Source organism: Pholis gunnellus, assembly GCF_910591455.1.
Source record: "Pholis gunnellus genome assembly, chromosome: 7".
Classification (NCBI taxonomy): domain Eukaryota; kingdom Metazoa; phylum Chordata; class Actinopteri; order Perciformes; family Pholidae; genus Pholis; species Pholis gunnellus.
Window position 1 is genome coordinate 7,668,531 of NC_136533.1, and position 23,714 is coordinate 7,692,244.

Below are 23,714 nucleotides of genomic sequence, written 5' to 3' on the forward strand. Positions count from 1 at the left end.
GGACACTTCGCAGACAGCCTCTCCTTCAGCAGGAGAGGGTTGTGTTTACCAGCAGGTTGCATTTCACTCGCATGTTTCAAACCATCTAATGAGATTTGGCTTTGATTTCCTTCGCCTTAGGGGGAAGAGGAGGAGGAGGAGGACTTGGTGAAAATAAAAACAAAGATGGCGTGGTGTCATTTCTAAACAGTTGTTCTGATGAATAATTTAAAACCTACCAACAACTGATTCTATGGCTGGCTAAGCTCAGCAATAACCCTGGAGCAAAATAAAATATCCTGTTGGGTTTTGGTTGCATTTTTATCAGATTTGCAACTACAATGATTTGAGAGGGGTTTGAATTTAAACTTCTTAAAACCGGAGCGGTCAAAGCTATTGCAGACAGTTAAATCAGCTGTGGTCTCTTCAACAGGTCAGTTTAATAGGCTGGGAGGAGAGAGAGAGAGAAAAGACCACTCGTCTATAAAGAGAACCGTTCTCTGGGAGGTGAGTTTCAAACCACAAATACTGAAGCCCAAACATTAAAATGATAGAATACCCTGTCCGTGAGTTGAGGTTGTTGTGCTTTGGAATAATATATCTGTGCATTTTGGCTACAGCAATAGTATATGTAGCCTAAGCAACTTGGAGTAAAAGTAAAATATTATCCACTATATTTTCAAAGAGACCTGTAATAAAAAAACTATTAAAAACCTTTGAGACATTTTAAAATGAGAAAGCCTTTAACTTCAAACAATAGCCTAAAACAGCAGGTTGTTTACAATGCCAATCATAATGTGGTCAAATATAAGGATTTTTTCTTTCAAGTCAGTCTTACAACAATATTGACATGCCCGGGAATGTTACTACACGTTATACAAGTTAATGTTATACAACTTATTGCTTGTTGTAAGCATTCCTCCTGTACCTACTGGGCAAATCCCACATGTTGCAACACCAATGTAAGAGATGAGGGACAAAATCCACTTCAATTTTAAACATTATCTCATTCTGGCTTCTGCTGAACTTTGGAACAAGCTGCATTTTTGCACAGAACAAAGACTGTTGGTTATTGGTTTTCTATCATGGCCAGTATGGACAGAAGAACCATATACAGCGACCAGTGAATGTTTCACATTCCGCACGGGCTGTATTAAGATAAACTAGACCAAAGTTGAACCCATTATTTAATTCAATGATTCAGACCAGTGCGTAATTACGCAAAGGGCATTGCTGAAGAATGCATGAAGTGCTGTCATTCCTGCCTGATGATGATGAACTACAGATATTTAATCAACGGAAATCTAGACACCATATTCTACAAGCAAGTGTGTTAACCTGTACATGGAAAACACAGTTTATGTGTGTGAACCCCATGCCGTAAGGAAGAAAGCTGCAGGTTTGTCCATAACTGTGTCGATGAGTTTCTGAGTCCCGCGCAAAATTTGCTCGAATACTCTTCTGCTGCATTCAGGCTCATGGGAGAGACAATACGGTATATGTCAACGGAGTGACTGAGTTCCGTAAATACCGGTTGCTTTTGTTGGTTATTTTGCTTACTAACAGTTACTAGTCACACTAGCAGTTAGAGATTGATTTCGTATTCAATTTCAAAACGAGCCAAACGTTGCAATCCTGCATGTAAATGTATTTGTCGATGACAGGCGCTAACAGGGGGGAAGCTCATATCTACAGTTTCCCCCGTGTTACCTGAACGCAGCAAAGTGCCTTTCTATGATTGACTAACACCTCTGACCAATCAGCGTGGCTTCTACAACAGCCAATCACCGGAGTCTGAAATCTCTATTGTCCAATCAGATTCAAGGGGGCAGATTCTAAATGTTTCGTAGCCTCGCGGTAAATGATGGAAGATGAATGAAGCATCTAGCTAGCAATTAGCTAGCGACAACAACAGTACATCATATTAACTGGCACTAATGTGCCGGAACAAGCAACCACTGAATAATAAAGACATTTGGGAGCTGTGAAGGGGACACACCCACTAGGTTTCGCATGCTTGCCACACAAGCTAAGCAGGACAGCTAACGTTAGCTAGTTGGGGGCTTGCTAATAACAAACGCTAGCATGCACTGGAAGGAGTCACTTGGGGTGGATGCGAGATTGAAGCTGTCACTCTGAATCAACGAAAAACAGACCATCGCGAGAGGGTAAATAATCTCAAGAAGCATTGTTTTGGAACTGGGCTGACTATTTCAATAATATGCAGTTTGATAAAACGTTACAGTATTATGAGCTAGCTACATGTTGGCTTAGCTAGCTAGTTACCGTTAGCTGGTGTAATTCATCTAACTTAAAACTGACGTTAACGTCTAGTTAACTAGTTTGTTTTTGTTGGACTGTAAGCATGTATAGTTCCTGAAATCTCAATTGATGTTTACTATAATTTCTTGCAACAGAAATCCATTTTCGCTGAGGTAACTGTGCCACCATGTACTCGAGCCCCAACAACCACATGAAGTCCAGCTGCAACAGCAGCAGCATCACTGAGCTGCTGGGGGCCCTGTGTGACTGCAGCCTGTCAGGGGTGTCCTGGAAGCGTCGTGCCCTGGGGGGAGTCTCAAGAGAAGGTTTCCGCAGAGCCCTCAAGAAGTGTGCTTACGGCTCGCTGCTGTCTAAGCTGTTTCAAGATGACACCACCAAAGGGTCTGCCTCAGGAGCGAGTGTCACAGCTAACACACCGCCCAAAAACAGAATCCTGATGATATGCTTTGACTTGCGGGTGGCGGGATGCCGAGAGGAGGCAGAGAGGTTGGAGGAGCAGCTGGGGATGCTGATGGAGGGAGCCTCCTCTGGCCTGAAGGAGATAGACGCAGTCCTCGAGCTGTTGGTGCATCTAGCCGGTTCGGCACCTCCACCCCCAACCTCTTTTAGCAGGGACTACATGAGACGAGAGAGGCCCGTGCTGCGGAGGCCTCGGCCCTGGAGCTACCAGAGCGAGGAGCTGCAGAGGCTGGAGGCCCGGGCGTGGGGTCTAGTGTGCGGGGAGGAATGGGGGACTTTGGAGAGTTTGTGTGGAACTCTGAGGTTGATGGGCGCCCCTCCAGGCACAGGGCTGCTGGCTCTGAGAACTAAATTGGAAACGGAAGAAAGATTTGAGAGGGAGACCAGGATGACGCTGTTTGGAGCACTGCAGCACACTCGCACCTCAGACATCGACATAAGACTGGACCTGCCTCCTATTCCCAGTAATATTGATGTAACTGGGCTGGCTATAAGGGTATGAAACAATGTCTTTTTCTAATATCTAAGCGAATGCACTTTGACAGTTGTTGTTGTTGGCACAATTTCTTTGAATAAGGATTAAACCCCAGTGTTATGCAATGGCATCCTCAGGATTAATTGTTGTCTGTGCAGGTCCCCTCGTCTTTGGATCAGTCTGAGGATGAGGGCTTCCAGTCCGCTTCCAACATGACCCCAGACTCTCAGTCAGAGACCAGCCCCATTCCAGACGTTGATATATGGGAGGCGGTGCGCACGTTTGAGCCTGGAAGACGCCGCTGCTGGGAGTCTGTTGGCTGGTACATAGAAACTTGTACATAGATCTATTCAATCAACCAACAGTTACATTTAACGTGGGAGGGGAATTATTAATTGGTCAATTATTTTTGATTAATTGATGAATCATTTAGTCTGTAAAATATCAGAAATTTAAGGTGATCAACTTTTTTTGTCAGACAAAAAGTCCAAACCCAAAGAGATCTAATTTACAGCAATCTAACATGTTTAAAAACACAACATTTTACATTTTTGTTCCTACTAGCCCACCGGGGAAAAGAGAGTCACTCTATCTGACAGAGGGAGGCAGGGAGGCCTTTGACCAACTTTATCGTCTGTGGGAGGGCGAGATGAGGGTGGTCAGCACGGCTACACCCTCTCCTCTCCTCCCGCTGCCCCTGGACTCTCAGGCACAGCTGGTATTTGACCTTCTCAACGTCTTGATCGGAGTGGCGTCCACGACCTTCCCTCTCAACCAGGTGCATTTCATTATATTCATTTATCGGCCTCCTAAATGCAATAAAATGCAGTTGATCTGTTGCTTTTGGGAGTCTGTCAGACTGAGACGATAAAAGGGAACGAGGTGATAAAAGCACCGTGACAACAATTACAAAAAGAAACACAAGAGAGAAGAGAAACTGAGAGCAGAATCAATGGACAATCTGTGCGATATATAAACAAGAAACCCAGTTGGTTTATAAAAGCATATTACCGCAAAACTACAAAAAGAAATAATGTGGCAGTGTCAAGCACAGTTAGTCGTCTGACAAGATACATTACAAGATGAGGAAATAAATGAAAATAGTCCTCATGCAAAAAACAAAACCACAGGAGAGCTCTTCTGTTGCTTTATTGTTTCCCATTACGTTTTTATATCTCCAGAAGATTTTAGTTATTTAAATCCTTATTCCCTTTTTTTACCCCCTTGTGTTCTCGCTCCCTAGCAGATTTTATCAACAACAAGCAGGCTGGTAGAAGAGGTAACACAATATCATAAACACCTACAAACTAACCTAATCTAATACCTTAGTCCTGCGTTATGCAACGTCTGCAAGGCTTCTAATATAAGAAGTTTTGTTGAGACTGTTTATTAAACTCAAAGGTAATCCTAGAGGCTGCGCTTTGTGGTAGTGTTGTGCTAGATTGCGAAACATTGTCTGTTATTTCTGTCGTCCCAGAAGGGTCCTGTCTGGGACCGTTTCTATCCAGATCTCATAAAGCAAAGCATGAAGAGGACAGCATAATAAACTCCTGATTATGTATTGCGGTCTAATATAATAACACCACAAACCGTGCCTTCAGAAATCACCATGGAGGTGACTCTCAAGAAAAAAATCTATATTATCAGCTTTTCAAAGACGGTCTTCGCTGTAGGACTTATTGAAGGTTGTTCGTTGTATTTTGTCCGCCATTTGTAAATATGTAATCTCCTTCGCAGAGTGTTCAGTTTGACGTGAGACCCGGCGTGTGCGTGTCAGGAGCCTCTCCGGAGAGTGTGTCTCGTCTCTTGGGGGAGCTGGCCCAGCACGGCACCCACTACTTGAGGCTCAGTCGCTTTGCTCTGCAGAGTGCCGACAAAAGAGGCCTCGTCTTTCAGGTAAGTTGCATAATCATCATTAATACCGTTGAGAACGCACATTTTACCCCGGCCTTCTCTGCTCTGCACGGAACTTTTGTTGTTGCCATTGTTGTGGCAATTTGAGACAAATAATTCATTCACACAAAAAAATCTATAAACACAAATATGATCGTGTAAGAAAAAGTTTTTGTACACCAGGGGCAAAAATATCCAACATCACAATAAGTCCAAATGTGCAAAAGTGCTTTTTCTATTATCTGTACTGAATGTATCGTGACAATTTCAGTGGTTTAGCGCCGTCATAGATAACATTGTGTTTCTCTCGAAGGCTTTTACAGGTGGCCTGCGGAAGTATCTGCATTACTACAGGGCTTGTGTTCTCAGCACTCCTCCCACCCTCAGCCTGTTGACCATTGGCTTCCTCTTCCGCAAAGTGGGCCGCCAACTAAGGTGAGGTCAAAGCTGCTTCTTTTCGCCTTTATGTCTCTAGTACTAATTTCACTGTTTTGAACATCAACCTCACTCAGTCGGCAGTACAGTCGTGTCCTAAAGGACCTTGATGTCGATATCATCCCATCAAAAAAACAACAACCAGCCTGCTTTCTTTTAATCGAAGGTACCTGTCAGAGCTGTGCTGTGTTGATGGGCCTTTAGGTGCAGGCCAGGCTACCTTCCCTGTGGTGAGTGTTATTTTTCTTCTTACTGCAAAATGTCATCCATCACGGCTGTGTTTAGCCTATCAGATGGGATGTCGGCTCAGTGTCATGTGGCTCTCCTCAGGGTGTTAAAATGCTGTCCTACCTGTACAACGAAGCACAGAATAACTGCAGCAACGAGAACTATCCGGTCCTGCTGTCGCTGCTGAAGAGCAGCTGTGAACCGTATACACGGTCAGTCACTACGCTCCTCATGCAGACATGTGTCTTCAAAGCCAAATGATACAACCCAAAAGAAGTGACTTTACCTCATTGCTATGCAGGCCTTGCTCTTTCTATATTTTTCTGTCAGGACTGGGTGTGACTGTTTCCCCCCCCCCCGTACTCTCCTTAGGTTTGTGTCTGACTGGGTGTATAGTGGCGTGTTTCGGGACGTTTATGGAGAATTCATGATCCAGGTCAATGAGGACTATCTCTGCTTCAGAGGTGAGACGACACGAACACACGCCGTCCTCCGTCAGCAGGTTCTGAAGATGGAAAGCCTGCCCGACAGATTGTCTAGCAGAAAAAAACAATTGATTTCATTACTGCCTTTATTGCCTAGTTATATTCGTCCTTGTGTCTATAAAGAATGTCATGAAGTTATTGGATGATAATCAGTGGGAAACAAAATCAGCTACCGCAGCGTTGGACCCAGAGCCATCTCAGTAAGCCACAGGGACAGAAAGAAGACAAACATGTTCCCTCATTCTCTTCAGTTAGTACGCCATGCTGGCTGAAACATTTTCTCAAATACATTATTATTATAATTTAAAATGTCTTCTCTTGTACTTGCCCTTGACAAATCTGGACTAGCTGACTTATTTTTTTATTCTTGCCCAGCAGATACATACAGACCCGTCTGTAAGATTTAACCTGTTTTCATATTTTAACATTAATATTTATTTAAAGACGCATGGATTTGTTACAGCCCAAGGCAAAATGTAATTGTCAGAAAACAGAAACAAATGGCCATCACAATATCCAGGTGATCATCTGAAGTCTTTCTTAGTCGACTAACAGTAATCGATTAGTTTCAATCGACGGATCTGTTAAAACTGAGTTTACACAGATTTAAAGTTCACACTTTAAATCTTGTGTTGACCAGAGATCAACTCACAAGTTTCAAACAAAACTACATTTGAAAATATTAGCTGTCGCAAAATGTTAAGGGCCTTTTTTCACTATTTACAGAAATGTAACGACCAACCGATTAATCAAGAAAATAATCTGCAAATGAACCGACAATGGTTAGCTTCAGCCCTGTATGAGGGACTTATTTGTAAGCAAATTATAATCCTAATGGAAACCTGTTCCCCAAATGAGTCCACTCTGTAATTGCTCCATTACTCCATAAATATAGTTTTATATGAATCATCATAGCCTGTCCAAATATTGTATGTTCGCAACACCCCATTCAAGGTCAGGCTATCACCTCGGCTTTGTCTGGCTCAGAGGTTCATTTGCTCATCGGCTACACCTCATCAGCTTCTGCAGTGAACCTCTGCACTTCTTGCTCCCGCTCTTTTTTTTTTTTTTTCTTTTTTTTTTGGAGGACACACAAATGTCATTGTTCTCCTCAGAAGTCCGTCGGCCCGGGGAAGCAATCAGCGGCTAAGCTTTCTTGGCAAGCCGCAGGCTTTCTGTAAAGAGTTCTCGAAGCTCGCTGTGTTCGTGTTCTCTTATGCTTTTTGTTTAGGATCACTGAGCTAAGCGCTAACAATTTCCAAGTGTTAATTCAAGCGACCAGAGTTTTGCCATGCCCCGTAAGTCATACTAATGAGGGAAAGTTTTATGCCTGGTGCAGGCTGAATAATACGACACCACAGTTACGTCTTTCTTTTTTTTTTTTTGTGTTGTACTGTTGTCGGAGGCATAATGGAGCCGTAAAACCACTTGGTCTGAATAGTAGAGCAGCATGTAACAGGGCGGCGTCTTTGCTTCTTTGCAGACAAACACTTCTGGGTCCAAGGCTACACTCTGATCTCAAAGGACGTGGAGGATTGTGTGCCCATCTTCCTGAAACACTTCGGCAATGACGTGTACGTCTGTGGGAAGACCATCAACCTCCTCAAGATCTGCTGCCCGCAGGTTTGTTTTGCACATTTAACACATTCATGTATGCAGATGGGGGATTTTAAGCAGCTGAACGTTCTGTAAAGATATTAATGCGTATAACCTAATTAAGTCTTAATTTATTCAGTACAAAGAGAATCTTTGACGGGTGTTTGCTGTGAATACATTTGGCAGATAAAACGATAAACCTTTAGATAACCCTGCCATATTTGATTGCTTTTTTTCTTGCTTTTCTCAGTCATTCAATGTATTGAGTTGGCTCAGAGATAGGCTCAGCCGTCCACACGCACCCCACAATTATCTAGTTGCCACATCATGCTTCAACAACATCTGGAAGTCAATACTGCCTAAAGATGTTTGGACAAATAATCAATGCTGCAACATATGGGGCCACGGGCTCCTGCAAAACGTTATCAAAAGACGTGCATCAGTATTGTGATGGATTGTCTTGTTGTACTGACGCAGAGATGTTTTTATCATTCAGTGCAGACGTTTGAACTCTGAACTGTTCCGCTCTCCGCTACTGCAGACTTTGAGTCCTGCTTTGATAAAATAAACTAATATTGCCATTTTAGAAATATATACGTTCCTCGTTTGTGACAGCGGCGCTATCGTGATGTATGCTCGGGTGAAACGATTAGTTGATTAAAACTAAAAGTCGATCTACAGACATATTATTGCCAACTTTTTTTTAAATGCTAACCCTAGAGTAACCCTAATGCATTCCCTAAAAATATTCCTAAAATATGAGGATTTGATGCTTTTCTCCGTTTTGTATCAATTTAAACAGAATATGTTTGAGGTTTGGACTGTTGGCCAGACAAAGCAGGACATCTGAAGATGTCACACAAGTTCTGAGCATTTTTTCAGTCCTCCTTGATATTTTATAGACAATTGAAAAATTGGCAGATTAATCAATAATTAAAGGAATCACTGGATGCAGCCCTAAATGGAACAGATATTAGTGCTGCAAATAACAATTATTTTAATATATATTTAATATGCCGATTTGTTTTTCTTGCTTAATTGTTTGGTCTTGGAATCCAAGCTGCTGTCTCCAATTGCTTTTTGTTTTCTCACATTTTAGAAGCAGGAACAAAACATTTTTGACACTATTGCTTCAAATTTGCTGCAATTATCAATCAAATTGTTGCGGATCTATTTTCTGTCAATGGCCTAATCAACTATTTGTTTGAAATCTAGATGATATTCCTGCAATATCTGGCATATATCGGAACTGTCTGTGTGGTAAAACCGTTGTTATTGTGCACTAGAAACAGTCTGTGTGTCGCTGTGAGTTACTGTGTGACTCCCAGCACTGCTCTCTGCAAAGCGCCTGCTTAACAGCCTTAGCGTGCACATGTCCTTGTATATGAATGGACCCCTACACTTGGCATGGTGACAGGAAGCTTAGCATGCCCGGCAAATGGAAAGCGTCAGTGAAGCGTTGACGTATTTGTGTAATCTAATTGTATTTAATCTCCTCAGTTCTCTGTGACTCACCTGCTAATTCACGAGCACGTTCGGGTTTTTTACGACTCGACCTACCTGACCTAAACCGCAGGGCTCATGCTCCGGACTAATTGGCATTCTGTAACTACAGTGTTTCTCTGTGTGCTAATTTTAGTCCGCTATTCCTGGACATACTGCCGGATGTGAAATGATCTCGATAACATACAAAAGTGAAAGGAACTTTACTAATGTCCTATTTAAGAGCTACTCGGTCGGCTAAAAGATAATGTTCTTTTCAGAAAAGAGTGTGTTATGGCGGATGTTTCGAATGAAACACCCAATGTTTTGTAGACACCAGTTAGTTATTCAAAATAATTTTCCAACAGACGATACACTACGAGGAACATTACTTTCTTCTCCAGCTGATTGTACATTTTTAGTTACAAACGGTGCTAGAGCTGCAACAATCAGTCTATTAATCAATCATTTGATTAACGGAAAATGAATCGACTATTCTGATGCCGAAATGGCAAATATTTACTGATTCCAGTTGCTTTTGTCCTCCATGATGGTAAAGACACGTTGCACTCCTTCCTGAGGTTTAATAGACCAATCAATTAATCAAGAAAATGTTGGGCAAATTAATCAACAGTATTCATAGTTGTGAGTGCAAAAAAACGACCTTTGGGGGTCCAAGGTGGGTAAAACACCAAAGCAAGACTTGAAAACAATGAGCCTCTGATTGGCTTTCTGTTTCCTGCGTGTCCACAGCACTACATCTGCTGGTCGGAGCTGCCGGTGCCTCGCATTGCCGTCACCTTCTCCCTCCGGGAGGTGGAGGAGATCGAGAGGGACTGCGCTGTGTATCGCGGACGCATGGAGAGGGTTGCCAAGCACAGCGCCATCAGCAGGGAGGAGCAAGTACTGACACTCATTGTTCCCACGCAAGTAGCATCTCACCTGGGATGCGTTTTAAACCGATTGCTTCTGAAGCTTTTGTTAATATTGCTTCTCATCAGTTATATCTGTCAAGAGCTTTGGTCAAATTAGCTTGAAGAACGATGTAAGGATGTAAGTAGACATGGCAGTCAACATGGTGTATTACTTTAATAAAGACAGCATTATATCACTGATAGCTGACTAGAATGTATTTAAAAAAATCAATGGAAGCTTAAGAGAAGTCAAACCTGTAGCAAGACAAGTCATTACACAGGTATTGTCCTTAAGCCTTTTCTTCTCTCTCTCTCTCTCTCTCTCTCTCTCTCTCTCTCTCTCTCGCTCTCGCTCTCTCTTTTTATTTATTTATTTATTTATTTCCTTTAACATGATCCATGATGGTGACACTGCCCCTTAAGTACTGAGACTTTCAGCAGCGAGTCATTATAATGATGCAGCTGAAGTGTGGGGCTTGCTCGCTGCTTGATTTAGTGTAACAACCTGGTGTGTATGACCTATATCCTGTGTGCTGCTGGCAGTGCTGACTGGCAGAGGTGTGGTGGTGGTGGGGGGGGATCTTTGTTAATGATGATTTCTTGTCTGTCTATCGTAAGGCCCAGCGAGTGGAGCAGGCACGCCAGGAGCTGATCAATCAGGTCAGAGAGTCAGCGGCCAAATCCCTGGAGAGCATTCGCGGTTAGTGTTACACACACACACACACACACACACACACACACACACACACACACACACACACACACACACACACACACACACACACACACACACACACACGCTGTGAGTATCACTTTATATACTGCTTGATGTATATGCACACCCTTTATAACCCACACTTGTTTCTTCACTCTTGACTACGAGAGTGTCCTTCGGCTACAGCCATTCCTCTCAGGAGAGCAGCAGAGATGCACAGGGCTAATGCTTTCCAATGGCTCACAGCACTGTAGGCTGTGAAATCTCATCATCGCTCGCACAGCTTAGCAAACTCCTCACATCATTTATTACTCCAAAAAGATGTGTGGCAAAGGGGGGGGGGGGGGGGTCTGTCCTGATGCTCCGTGCATGTCTCAGCAGAGGTGTTTGTGTGAGTTTGCGTGAGGCAGATGGTTGTGTGTGTGTGTGTGTGTGTGTGTGTGTGTGTGAGTGTGTGAGAGAGAGAGTGAGAGTGAGAGATGATGTACTTTTCTATGTGGGGGGGGTAAGCAGCCCACTGTTATTTCTCTCCGCTCCTGCAGGGCGCCAGGTGTCACTTCGTCTGGCTGACGAGGCCAAGAAGAGGGAGCGTTTTGAGGAAATGAAACAGCACCTGGAGCAGGAACAAGAGGTGTGTGTGTGTGTGTGTGTGTGAGAGAGACAAAAATATTTTTTGGGGCCACTTTGAAGCGGGGAAACAGGTTGTGAGCACAGAATCTCGTTAGCATTTACACATCTAGCAGACACGGAGCATTTGGGTTGTTTTGTCTCTACCAACTCCTCTGGGAACTGTTTGGCTCTTTAGCTGCTAAATGTTCCACTATGTCCACCAGTTAGTCACTGATACTGTGTTTGTCTATCATTTGGTGCTGAGCAGGTGTTGTACAGTTCTTTTTTTGGGGAGAATTTTTCGCAGAAAACAGCTGCCTGCTGTTGCCATAATGGTGCTATTAGAGTGAACCAAATCAGTAAAGTTGGGCTAAATATTGAGCTAAAACTCGCCGTAAAAACCTGTAAAACCAAAGGGGCGCAGCATATATACTTGTTTTTATAATTATATTGATTATAGCCACTTTCAAATGAACACATCTGTCAGGGTGAGAATAAAAACAGAAATTCTGATTCATACTATCCACCACCCATTGCTTTTGAAGCCGATTTTAGAAAGTGAAATCAATGATACGTTTGTGTGTGTTTGTGTGCGTTTGTGTGCTCCAGTGTCGCAGCGTAGCCCAGAAGCGGCAGGAGGAGGATGACTTCGGCTTTGCCAGAGAGCTGAGGGATCGAGAAAAAAGACTCCAAGCCCTGGAGCAGCAACTGGAGCAGAGAGCCAGGTCTGACTGCTTTTACAGCCGCTACCCGAGATGCAAATGTTTTATTGATGATTGATTATTCCCTGTTAAGAATTTATTTGGTCTAGAATATATGAACCGACCATGTGCAAACACGATGGGACTTCAACTCCATCTGCGTGGGATATTACAGCAGCTGGGCTTGTGCCGAATGACCGTGCAGCACGATGCCGCAGCAGGAGCAAATATGCTCAGAGCCTGTAATGCGAGCGTGGCACAAATGGATTTCCATAAGATGGCTAAAAGTTGATAGCTGGCTCAATGAGGAGATTACCTGCTTCTTAACTTAACCCGTTCACCGTGGCTCTGTTTGCTATTCCTGCCTCGCAGTAGAATTTGTTACAAAGTTTCCAGATTTAATAACTGTGTTTCATTGAGGAACTTACATTTCATATTGTACTGGCCTTTACTGATTAGTCGACTATAGATCATTGAAGTGGCTGACAATTGGTGAAGGAAATTGCTCATAATTGAATTGAGAGCCAACACAAAGCCTGAAAGCACACATCAAGCTTATTGCAGACCAATACGCTTATCAGCACATGCACATGAAAGCTTATCTTCCCAGAGTACAAAGAATACTGATTGCTGGATGATTTGCTCTCCAATTTAAATATAAATGATTCAGTGTTCAAATAAGACGTTATTTATTGTACGATGAAATATCAGACTTCTTGGAAAAATCTGTCAATCTGTGTTTAGGAAGAGCTAGCTAAAGCAAAGCCCCCTGGTGACTGAATGACCTGTGGTTAAAAAGCACAATCCCTTAAATACGACGTTGCTTATTTGATCCTCAACAATCATGTATCACAACATTAGAGCGCGACAAAACAAGACGTTTGAAGACATCCTTTTAGACTCTGGGATATTTAGATTGGCCTTTTATTCGTCATTTTTAGCTTCATGTGACATTCCTAGAAAAGCATTTACTGCAAGTTGCTCTGGATGAAACCCTCAACCAGAATATTTACCCGTAACGTGTGTGTTCCTGCACCCACGTTGTAGGAAGGAGCTGATAGATCAGTACAGCCGTCTCTCAGAGGAAGCAGCTCGCAGAGAGAGACGGGCCCTGTGGCAGGTGCAGCGTATGAGACTCGACGAAGCCAGGGCTCAGTTCTTCATGCATGACAGGGAGCAGACTCAGGTGTGTATTGAATTAACTTAGGAAACAAGATATTTATTATGATTATTTAAGGAAAGGGAGGTAAGCTTAAGCGGACTCTCGTGACTCCTTTCCAGTCGATGCTGAAGAAGTATCCATTAGGCCAGGAGAGACCTCCCGTGGAAGTGTTCCCACCTGTTCCCTCAGCTCAACAGACTACACCACAACCAACACTGGTATGACAACACAACCTGTTTCTCAACATAAATCCCCATTTATTTCCACTCCGTTATGCTCCTTGGAAGTGTGTGCTCATTAGCATCTTCTCCTAACAGGAACCTCCCAGTCAGGATCAGACTGAACAGCAGCCAGCGGAGACTCAAGCATGTGGTGCTGTGTCAGCACCACCTGACCCATCTTCACCCACCTTAACACTTGACCCTGTCCTCATCTCTGAGGACAACAACATCAAGGATTGTCTCCCCAAGTCACCGAATCCTGGCAGTCAGCAGGTAGACGCCGCACTACAGGAGATCGGCTCTGACCTTCCTGAAGTGTGTCCTACAGCACAACTAGTAGACTATGACTTCAGTGCCCCCTTTAGTCCACTTGAGGGCATCACCGGCCAAGCCTTGGTCCAGCCACGGCCTTGCTGGGGACCTGCAGGTCAGACTGACTTGTTCCACAACCATCCCTCTTTTTCCCACATCCCCATTGGCGAGAACGTGTCTCAATCCCAGGATGGTCTCCCCAAATCCAGCCCCTTTGGCCAAGCCTCCAAATCCAGCTTTCCTCTGGGCCAATACACCCCAGAGGAGACCCGGGATACTTTCAAAGCAAGCATTTATGGGCATCCCTCTCAAGCCACAGTGCAGCTGGAGGATGGGAGTGGCTCAAAGGCAAAAAACAAGCAGACGGAAGTTGCATCTATGATAGAACCGATAATTGGGAATTTAGAAAGCATAGTTGAGGGAAATGAGGACGAGGGTAAATCTGTTGAGGCTACTAAAGATGATGTTGTTGCACCAGAACGAAGTGGCAAGGATAATGGTCATGACCACAGCTCAGATGTTCAAGATAAAGCTGGTGATAATATTTCTTTGCCAAACAGTCATGTCTCCAGCGATCCCCTAACAGCTGGAGAGCTGGTTTCAGATGCCGTTGCCCGTCAGCCTTCATCCAGCCTCCATGGACTTTCCTCTGATGCTCACATAAATGTCCGACAGCTCGCATCAGAGGTAACCGCTCCCCTTCCATCCCCTAATGCCCATGGCCAGGCATCGGATTCACACATCAAGATTGGAGAACATATGTCGGAAGTCGATGCGCCTCTACCTTCCGTCAGTGTTCACGGCCACTCTTCTGATGCTCACATTAAAGTCGGGGAAAATGTCGCAGAGTTCGTGGCTCCTCGTCTCTCTCAAAATGTCCATGGTCATGCCTCAGATGCCCACATCAAAGTCGGTGAGCACGTTTCAGAAGTAGTAGCCTTTCTGCCCTCCGCCAATGTTCATGGTCACAGTTCAGACTCCCACATTAAAGTTGGAGAAAACATCTCGGATGCTGTTGCCCCTCTGCACTCTGCCAATGTTCATGGTCACAGTTCAGACGGCCACATTAAGGTCGGAGAAAACATCTCGGATGCTGTTGCACTACTTCCTTCTCCCAGCATCCACGGTCACTCCTCTGATGCTAATATTAAAGTGGGTGAGTTTGTGTCCAACATACCTGAAGAAAGACCTCGTTACAGTAAACATGGGCATTCCTCGGACTGCATGCTTCAGTCGGGCTGTGTGGTGTCTGGAGCTCAACCCGCCTCGGCTGCTCTCCCTGGAAGCTCCTTTGGTCACTCCTCAGACTCCGGGTTGGTTACTGGATGTGTAGTTTCAGGAGATGAACACAAACTTTCACCGCTACCCGGCAGCGTCTACGGTCACTCCTCTGATTCGGCGATGGGGGGGGGTTGTGTGGTGTTTGGGACAGACGCGCAACCCGCTGCACTACCTGGCAGCACTTATGGCCACTCATCAGATTCTTCACTTGCGGTTGGGTGCGTGGTCAAGACAGAAGACAATGAAGATGTTAAAGGTAATGAATAATATCTGAGTGATGCACATTCTGAAGCAACTATCTACAGCTTACTATCTTTGATGCAAATGTGATCCAAATCAATAAACTCACTCTTATATTTTTACTTTATTTTTATTGCATCAACTTAAGACAAAACAGAACAACTTGCATACATAGAGGAGATGATATTAGTAAAAATTATGAATAAAATAAATTTAATTGAAGACATAATTGTTTTCTTCATAAATACTTCTAATTCCAGTTGCGGTTAAATTGCTTTAATATTCTTCTTCACACAAACCAAATTAATTCTTTCACTCCACTATGCAATATGTTAGAGGTTGCTGCTTTGACCCGGAGACTGATTTATATCTTTGCGCTTTATCCTTAACAGATATCTTAGATCAATGTTTCCTATGTTGCAAAGAATAGAACGTGCAGTAGTTTTTGGGCAGTCCCAAAATATATGAGTCAGAGTTCTCTAGACAGTCACAACGTCACAAAGTCTGATTTATATGTACATATCACTCATCACTGAAAACTGTGATCTATTGTTTTACATCTTTCTTCAGGCTCTAAGTCGGACGGCCCTGGAGAGCAGCTGGTGGAGCTCATGGGGTCCTGGGCAGCAGGCTTGTCTCCTGGAGAAAAGTCTGAGCAGGAATACCTCCTGGCTTTGTGTGCTCAGTACGAGGTGGAACAGTACGAAGACTGCTACAACCTAATGGGTCAGTTAATAACGTATAACGGGACAAAGCTGAATGGTTCCTTTGGCACATAGTACTTGTGGACAATGTGAAGTTGATGACGTCATAATTTTTGTACATACTAAGGGGAATGTGGGCAGTCAGGTCATGATTCTCGACACAATGTATAACATTACGACAAATAATAACAAACAGATCGTCTAAATAGAAAACAGGGGGATCCAAAACAGAGCCTTGAGGACCTCCACATTGTGACTGTAGAGGAGGAACTGCAGTTCTGTTGAATGTTGAATACAGATCCTCTACTGCTCTGAACCCCATACATATAAATCTGAGTAGCAGAGGCCTAAACGTTAATTAAATCCTTATTTCAACAATTCACGTGGGCTCATTTTACAGCACAACCCAAGTAAAGTAGGTACTGTACTCCGATCATAAATGAAATGAACAAAAGTAAATTATTTGGCCCATAAATTGAGTTTTTCTACAGTACAATAACTCTGCTTGGAGTGTTGCCTTTTCTTGTGGACTTGGTGAGATGAGACTAAACCCCTAAAACAAAGCTTAATCCATTAATTTAGTAACAGAAAGGGTTGTAGCCTGCGCTACAGATCATCAGTCAGACGATGAAATGTTCTCCTGCAGCCTACATCGAACACTACGAGCATATCTTCACGGTGAAAGGTGGCTTGTACAGTATGTGCAGCCTGTTAAACGTCCTTTGATGTTTCTGAAATCACATCTTGTGAAATAGAAGCAAAACATTACGTGAAATTGTGAAAGAAATGATACACCGTAGTGGAGCTTACGTCATCAATTAAAACGAGCCCTTTTTCCATGTGTCCAGGGGCTGTTTAATATTTACTCCCTCAGCCGGCACAGAGGTTGTATACAAAGCAGTGATATTTCATTAGGGTGTTAAGTCTGCTTCATGTCTGGGTGAGATGCATCATGGCTCGTCTTCTTCACTCAGTGTGTCACGCTGCTATTTTTCATGCCGGCTTCCAGGGTCTCCATGAAATCCGTCAGCCGAAGACATCTTCCACACTACCGATCAAAGTCAGGAGCCGTGATCATTTAGGGAGCGTTACTGAAAATGTAGACGGTGGACAAAATAACACATTTAATGACCTTTTTAGAGTTTTAGCACTGCTTATGACTGACGATTCTTTTCATTATCAATTCATCGTTTTAGAAAATGGTAAAAAGCCCAAATACGCATGTTTTGATCCTACTAAACTTGATCTTTTTATATTCAAACCTTTGCATCCTCATACTAGGATGTCGCTTCTTCTTACTTCCACTGTCACCATACATGCTGTTGTTTTTCACACAGCGCTCTGCTGTAGTGAGAGTGATACTTATTCAGCGAACACGTCCGTCATCTTCCCTCTCGCACAGCTTCGTCCCCCGAGTGTCAGCTGCTGACGCAGGTGACTCGGGGCCCCTGGGGACTCCCCGCGGACCCCACGCTCCGCAGGGCCACGGACACCACTGCTGTCCAACTCAGCGAGATGGTTTCCCTGCCAGTTCTGATAAAACAGGCCGTCACCACCCCGCTCATCACACAGTGAGTGTCTTGACAGGAGGAAAGTGTACATATACAACGTATTGTTTATAAGTTTGAGTGTCTGAGGGAGAAGCTGGAAGACTCTGTTTAAGTGAAATGCAGGTGTGAGGCTCTCACTGATCTCCTCATTTTTCTGCCACTTCAGGCCACTTAAACTGTAGTGGAGTGCACATTCTGCACCGGAGGAAGAATTTAAATTCCTATTACTTTCCATCTTCGTAGGAACCTTTTTTCCCCCCGTTTTTTGAAATTCCATCAGAGATCCAGACGAGCTTGTCAGTCTTCAATGCGGTGTTTCTGCACACTGTGCAGTTTAGCCTTTGTGTGTAAAGAAATGGCTTTCTCGTCCCTTTCTGCACACAGAGGGGGGTGCAGTGTGTTAAGCAGTGGAATTCATAGCTCTAAACTTTTATGAACACATTTTTATCCTGTGCTTAGACGACACGGTGGAGTGTGTCAGAGATTTTCAACTCTATTTTTGTATCTTCTCTGCTGACAGTCTCCCTTAAATCCCACTGTTATATATTTAATAATTTAAAGCGGAAGTCATCTGAAAAGTGAAACACCGGTTTATCCCCTGAGCTCATCCTCACAACCTGTATCAAATATGCAAGTCAGCATAAATTTCCGTCCTGATTTCTTTTTTGTGTCAAAGCTGCTCTCTTCTCTTCTCGGTCATTCTCTCCTCCACCTTCCGTCCCCAGCGTGTCTTTGGTGAACAAGGCAGTGGTGGACTACTTCTTTGTGGAGTTGGGGGTGGAGAGGCACTTTGAGGCGCTGCGCCACTTCCTGCTGATGGAGGACGGCGAGTTCGCCCAGTCCCTCAGCGATCTGCTCTTTGAAAAGGTGAAGCTCTTTTAACAGTGTTCCTCTCTGTGCAGAACGTGTTTATCTATTTGTTGCATTCTAGCAAAAGGACGAGAGAGAGATCTTCTTGGAACGAGGCCAAATGTCCTCGTCTCCTCTTCAATGCAACGCATTTTTAAACTAACACATTTGTTTTTTTAGTTGAGCAGCCCTGCATGTATTTAGTGTTATCAGCAGGTAACCTTGTAAACTAAATGAATGTGTGCATAAAGTACCAGGCTGAGTAATACCCAGAGTTAGCCGCTATCTAAAAGTGTATGCGCCACAGGTAGAGGCCAGTTCTCTAGAGGAAGTTACTCGACTCGCTAAAGACTAGAGCCTGTGTGCTCTTATTCATATTTTTATATTGATATTAAGAAGGTACATTCATCAGGTGGCCAGAGATGCTGCTCCAAATGAATGATGATGTTGCTCCTCTGCTGGATGTGTAAGCTGGCTCGGTTTGCTAAGACGTCCAGCGTATCAACATGTCAATATTTAGTTTACAGCCTGGCTCCTTGTGGATACAAAATTGACATTTGGTCACAAATTTAGTGAACTTGTTAAGCAAACATTGACGTACTTACACGTTCAGCAGTTACAGAGTGACATATTCATTTATTTCGAGTCTCTAATATTCAAGTCCAAATATTTATTCTACCAGCTCCTGAGGGAATTACCTGTTGGTTTTTAGAGCTTTTTTGACTGAAATGGCTCTCTATTGCGGCTGAAAACCACGTTCTGAGAGTGGTGAGAGTGACCCAAAATAGTAAAGTTGTGGGCTCGTACCGCTAAACAATGAGCTGAAACTCTCCGTAAAGATGAGGGCCTAGATTCCGAGCCTACTTCCGATAAGCCCAAAGCTTCCTGTCGTGAAATAACGAGCACATCCTTTGCTAACACATTGGTGCTGCTGTTCTGCAGACACATTCATGTACGTCTGTCCCCTGAGGCCCGTGAGACAGAAGGTTTTTGTTCCCGCCAAACGCTACACCAGCTGATCTCGCTGATTAGCACACCTTCAACCGGAAAGCGAGCCAATCATAGCAATCAGCTACACGCAGTGTTTGCTTGGGATGAAAACCTGCCAGCTCGTGGGCCTTGAAAAGATCGGCGAGTAATCTGTGTTTGACCTTTTGTGTATTTATTTAACTAAATGTCTCCTCCTCCCCCCCCAGCTGGGCAATGGCCAGACCCCCGGCGAGCTGCTGACCCCCCTGGTCCTGAACTCCATCCTCAGTAAGGCCCTGCAGTACAGCCTCCACGGGGACACCCCGTTAGCCGGGAACTTCACCTTCGCCCTGCGCTTCCTCCCAGAGACCTTCCACCCGCACGCCCCCGACTCCCTCAACTGCCTGGAGCTGCGCTACAAGGTCAGGCCGCGTGTTTCAATGGGCCGCGTGTTAACGGTGCGTGGGCGCGTTTGTCTCGGCCGTGAGTGGCAGCTGGAATGTGACAACCCGTCACGTTTTGACAAGCGGCCCTGGGTGTGCAAAATGAGCTTATCGCACACTTAAATGTTTGGAGCTTGTAGATTGATTGGAGTCGAGTGTTTTGGATGACACGTACAGTGACTAATGCTGCACATGTTGTCCTCTGCTCTTGTTCTGTGTATTCTTCACCCTCCCGACTGTCCTGCTGAATCTTCATCTTTTAAATGTTTGAATCTCCTCCTCCTTTCCGTATCTTTATCTCTTATGTCTTTTTGCTCCACACTTTCTCTCCTCATATATCTTTTCCTCATCCCCCCCCCGCCCCCGCTCTGTCTTCCCTTCACAACCCTCTCACCTCCTTTCTCAACATCCTTGCTCTCACACCTTTCTCCTCGCCTCATTCCTCACTCTCCCTTTTACCTGTTATTCCTAACTCCTTGTTCCTTTTTCCTTCCTTTTTTCTTTCACACTCTCACACCCCCTCCCCCGTCTCGTCCCCTTCGTGTCATCTCCCAGGTGGACTGGCCGTTGAACATCATCATCACGGACAGCTGCATGAACAAGTACAACCGTCTGTTCTCGTTCCTGCTGCAGCTCAAACACATGGTGTGGAGCCTTCGGGAAGTCTGGTTCCACCTCAAGAGAACAGGTGAGAAGGTGGGATCCGTGGATTCAGGCTCTGAGACTATTCCTGTTTATGAAATATGCATCGAGGTGAATACTGCCATTCATTTATGTTTTATTCATACAAAGCTCTTCTGACAGCAGTGGGACTGTTGTAAAATAGTGTGCTTCAGTGGGTAGTATTGATCAGTGGAAGCCTGCACACGGACTACTTAGATGGATATCCTGAAGGGAAAACAAAGTATTAGAGCGATGTAAACTCCACCGACCAGAACAACAATATTACTGATCACCGGGGGAAAATGTGGATTATTACATAATACAAACTCAGAATGCATTTTTTGACTATAAGATGTAATGATAATACAATGAACCAAGAACCTGCCTGTGCTTTAACTATCAATTATTTTCATTAAGAATGAATGAGCCCAAAGTGAGCTCAAATATCTGACCGGCGGGAATACAGAGTTATGGATTTTGCTGTGATATGACACAGAAAAGCTGCAGATGTTCACATTTTAATGTCTGTAACCAGCAAAGGTTTCTTTTGTAGTCCCTGCGGCACTGATCATGACGCGTTGCCGCCTTTGTTTCCCTCAGCGCTGGTGAAGGGAGCGGGTCGCTCGGTGCAGTTTCATCAGCTGCAGCTGTACCGACATGAGATGCAGCATTTTGTCAAGGTGATGCAGGCATACATCGCCAACCAGATCCTGCAAGTGTCCTGGAGCGAGTTCACAGCCAAGCTGGCCTCCGCCAGTGACCTGGACGCCATCCACCGCATGCACGCAGACTACCTCAACAGAGCCATCTTCAGGTGGGGGCCGGGACTGTATACGTGTCAGTGTTTATTACAGTATAATGCCTGCTGTTATCTCTGTGCACAGACTCGGTGATAGATGATATTTCTCTTTTAATATATTGCATTGGAGAGGACATTTTGGAACAAGACCAAATGTCCTTGTCTCCCCTTGAATGAAATGCATTTGAAACTTTCCAACAGCGTTCAGTGTTATCAGCGTTTAGCCTCTGCACCCCGTGTGAGAGCAGGCACAGATAACCTTGTACACTCAAAGATTGCATGCATAATCTATAGGAAGTAGGTTTCACGCTGAATGCACCAAAAACACATCACCTGGGTACACGGAGTAGATATGAAGTGCATGCTTTACAGAAAGTCACTCCACACACATTCCTTTTAGCGAAGTTTAGTATCAAACTCTCATGGATTTGTATTTTTAACCTTTTTATAGAATTTGCTGATGTGGCTGCCTGAATTAAAATACATTAAATTGGAATTTTATGATATGTTTACATGTAATACCCCTAATTGTCAAACTGTTTTGTGATGAATGGGGGTATTTTGCAGCAACAACTAAAGTTAAGGTTTATAACATTGTGTTGAATGAACGCTGTAACATGCTAAAGAGACAGATTCTCCAAACTGAACATTCGATGTGTTCTCATCTCAGATATCGGTCAATCCAACAATCCAATAGTGGTGATGTAACCTTGTAAAGCGGTCTGGGTATCGGCTTTAGGCTCATTCAGGCACTGGTCCAGATGAGTTTGGTTCATCTCTGGTATGGATAATAGAGTCCGAGTAACAGAGCTGAAAAAAAAGCTTTAGATCAAGCGATAAATAAAGATAAACTTGCAGCCCTACTGGGTGCACCTCTTTGGGACCCTTCAAATACAGAAGGAGTCAAAACTACAGCAGAAGTCTGATTTAGACCAGGATTTCCGGCTACAACTTGACAAAACGCAGAAACATTCAGGAGAGTGAAAGGATTTCTTCAGGCTCTGAGTTGAAGTGGATCTCTCTGCAGCCATAATTTCATTTAAAATTAATTCAACCTCCTCGTACCGAGTTGATTATAATTCCAGCTGGATGTGAGACTGACTTCTGAACCCAATGAATGATTTAATCTCATTAGGAGAGGTTGTTAGTATCACACTTTTCTGTGTCAGTCTCAAAAGTAATTTCAAAGTTCCTTGTCCTGTTTCCTAAACTTTGCACTCTCCTGGCTCCCCAGGGGTCTGCTGACAGAGAAGGCGGCTCCGGTCATGAACATCATCCACAGCATCTTCAGCCTCATCCTCAAGTTTCGGGCCCAGCTGATCGCACAGCCCTGGGGCAGCCAGCAGGGGGAAGCAGTGCACCCCAGCTTCATCGCCATGCAGCAGTCGTACAACACCTTCAAGTATTACTCGCACTTCCTTTTCAAAGGTAATGACTAAATACTTTCATGTTTTTATCAAGGGATTTGATTCGGCTGTGGCTTAGGTTTACAATTATGAAACCATATGTTGTAAAGTATTACCAATCAATCAGTGAATTACAAACGTGTTGAACATGTTTTAGTTAAATCAGTTTTTATTTGCTGCAGTTAACTAAATTAAATTGGAGGTTTTGCTTTATTGTTCTTAACTGTAGTTACAGATATAGAACTTTTCTAAAAAAATATCTTTTTCTTCTCAGTGGTGACCAAGCTGGTGAACAGAGGCTACCAGCCTCATCTAGAGGATTTCCTTCTTCGCATCAACTTCAACAACTACTACAAAGACTCCTGAGCCGTGTACTGCTGTGTGTTATAGTACTTAACCTGATACATGTTAGATACCGAGCCTGTGTACCATGAGTGGTTACATTTGTAAAGTCCCCGATATGTTTGTAAGACAGATAATCATATATACTCGTATATAATAAATTCAGTTCATCTGGCCTTCATGTCGGTGTCTAAATACACATATCTTCAATCCCACCTGTTCTTTACATTAGGGCATGCATTCAACAATGTGCAGGCTTTGACCTCCATGTCCATGTGCTTGATTAATGGCTTTACTTCTAAACCTGTATGCTGCTAAAGTTTGTAATTAATGATGCTAATGCCCACTGTACAGTCTCACGCCCAGGTGTGCCTGCAGCTATGTAGATTTTAAGTACATATACATGACGTGGCAATTATATGTAAATAAAACCGCTTTGTGAAATAAATGCTCTATTCTCTAGTGTTGATGTTCTTTGTTCTAATGTAGAGAAAACACATTTACATGAGTAAGAAAAGA

At 43.8% G+C, this 23,714-nt stretch overlaps 1 protein-coding gene across 1 annotated transcript; it reads left to right on the forward strand.

Moving 5' to 3' along the window:
* The first annotated feature begins 1,861 nt into the window (after positions 1-1,861).
* tubgcp6 (tubulin gamma complex component 6) lies at positions 1,862-23,551 on the forward strand. Its single transcript, XM_079162549.1, has 25 exons — positions 1,862-2,147; positions 2,397-3,217; positions 3,355-3,518; positions 3,761-3,974; positions 4,934-5,092; positions 5,403-5,524; positions 5,691-5,754; positions 5,855-5,964; positions 6,125-6,216; positions 7,721-7,860; positions 10,069-10,218; positions 10,848-10,929; positions 11,487-11,575; positions 12,163-12,278; positions 13,302-13,440; positions 13,536-13,634; positions 13,734-15,486; positions 16,041-16,196; positions 17,577-17,745; positions 18,450-18,591; positions 19,770-19,964; positions 20,541-20,673; positions 21,249-21,462; positions 22,682-22,875; positions 23,128-23,551. The coding sequence occupies exons 2-25, from the start codon at positions 2,429-2,431 to the stop codon at positions 23,217-23,219; spliced, it is 5,577 nt and encodes a 1,858-aa protein (XP_079018675.1). The 5' UTR covers positions 1,862-2,147; positions 2,397-2,428; the 3' UTR covers positions 23,220-23,551.
* Positions 23,552-23,714: the final 163 nt, after the last annotated feature.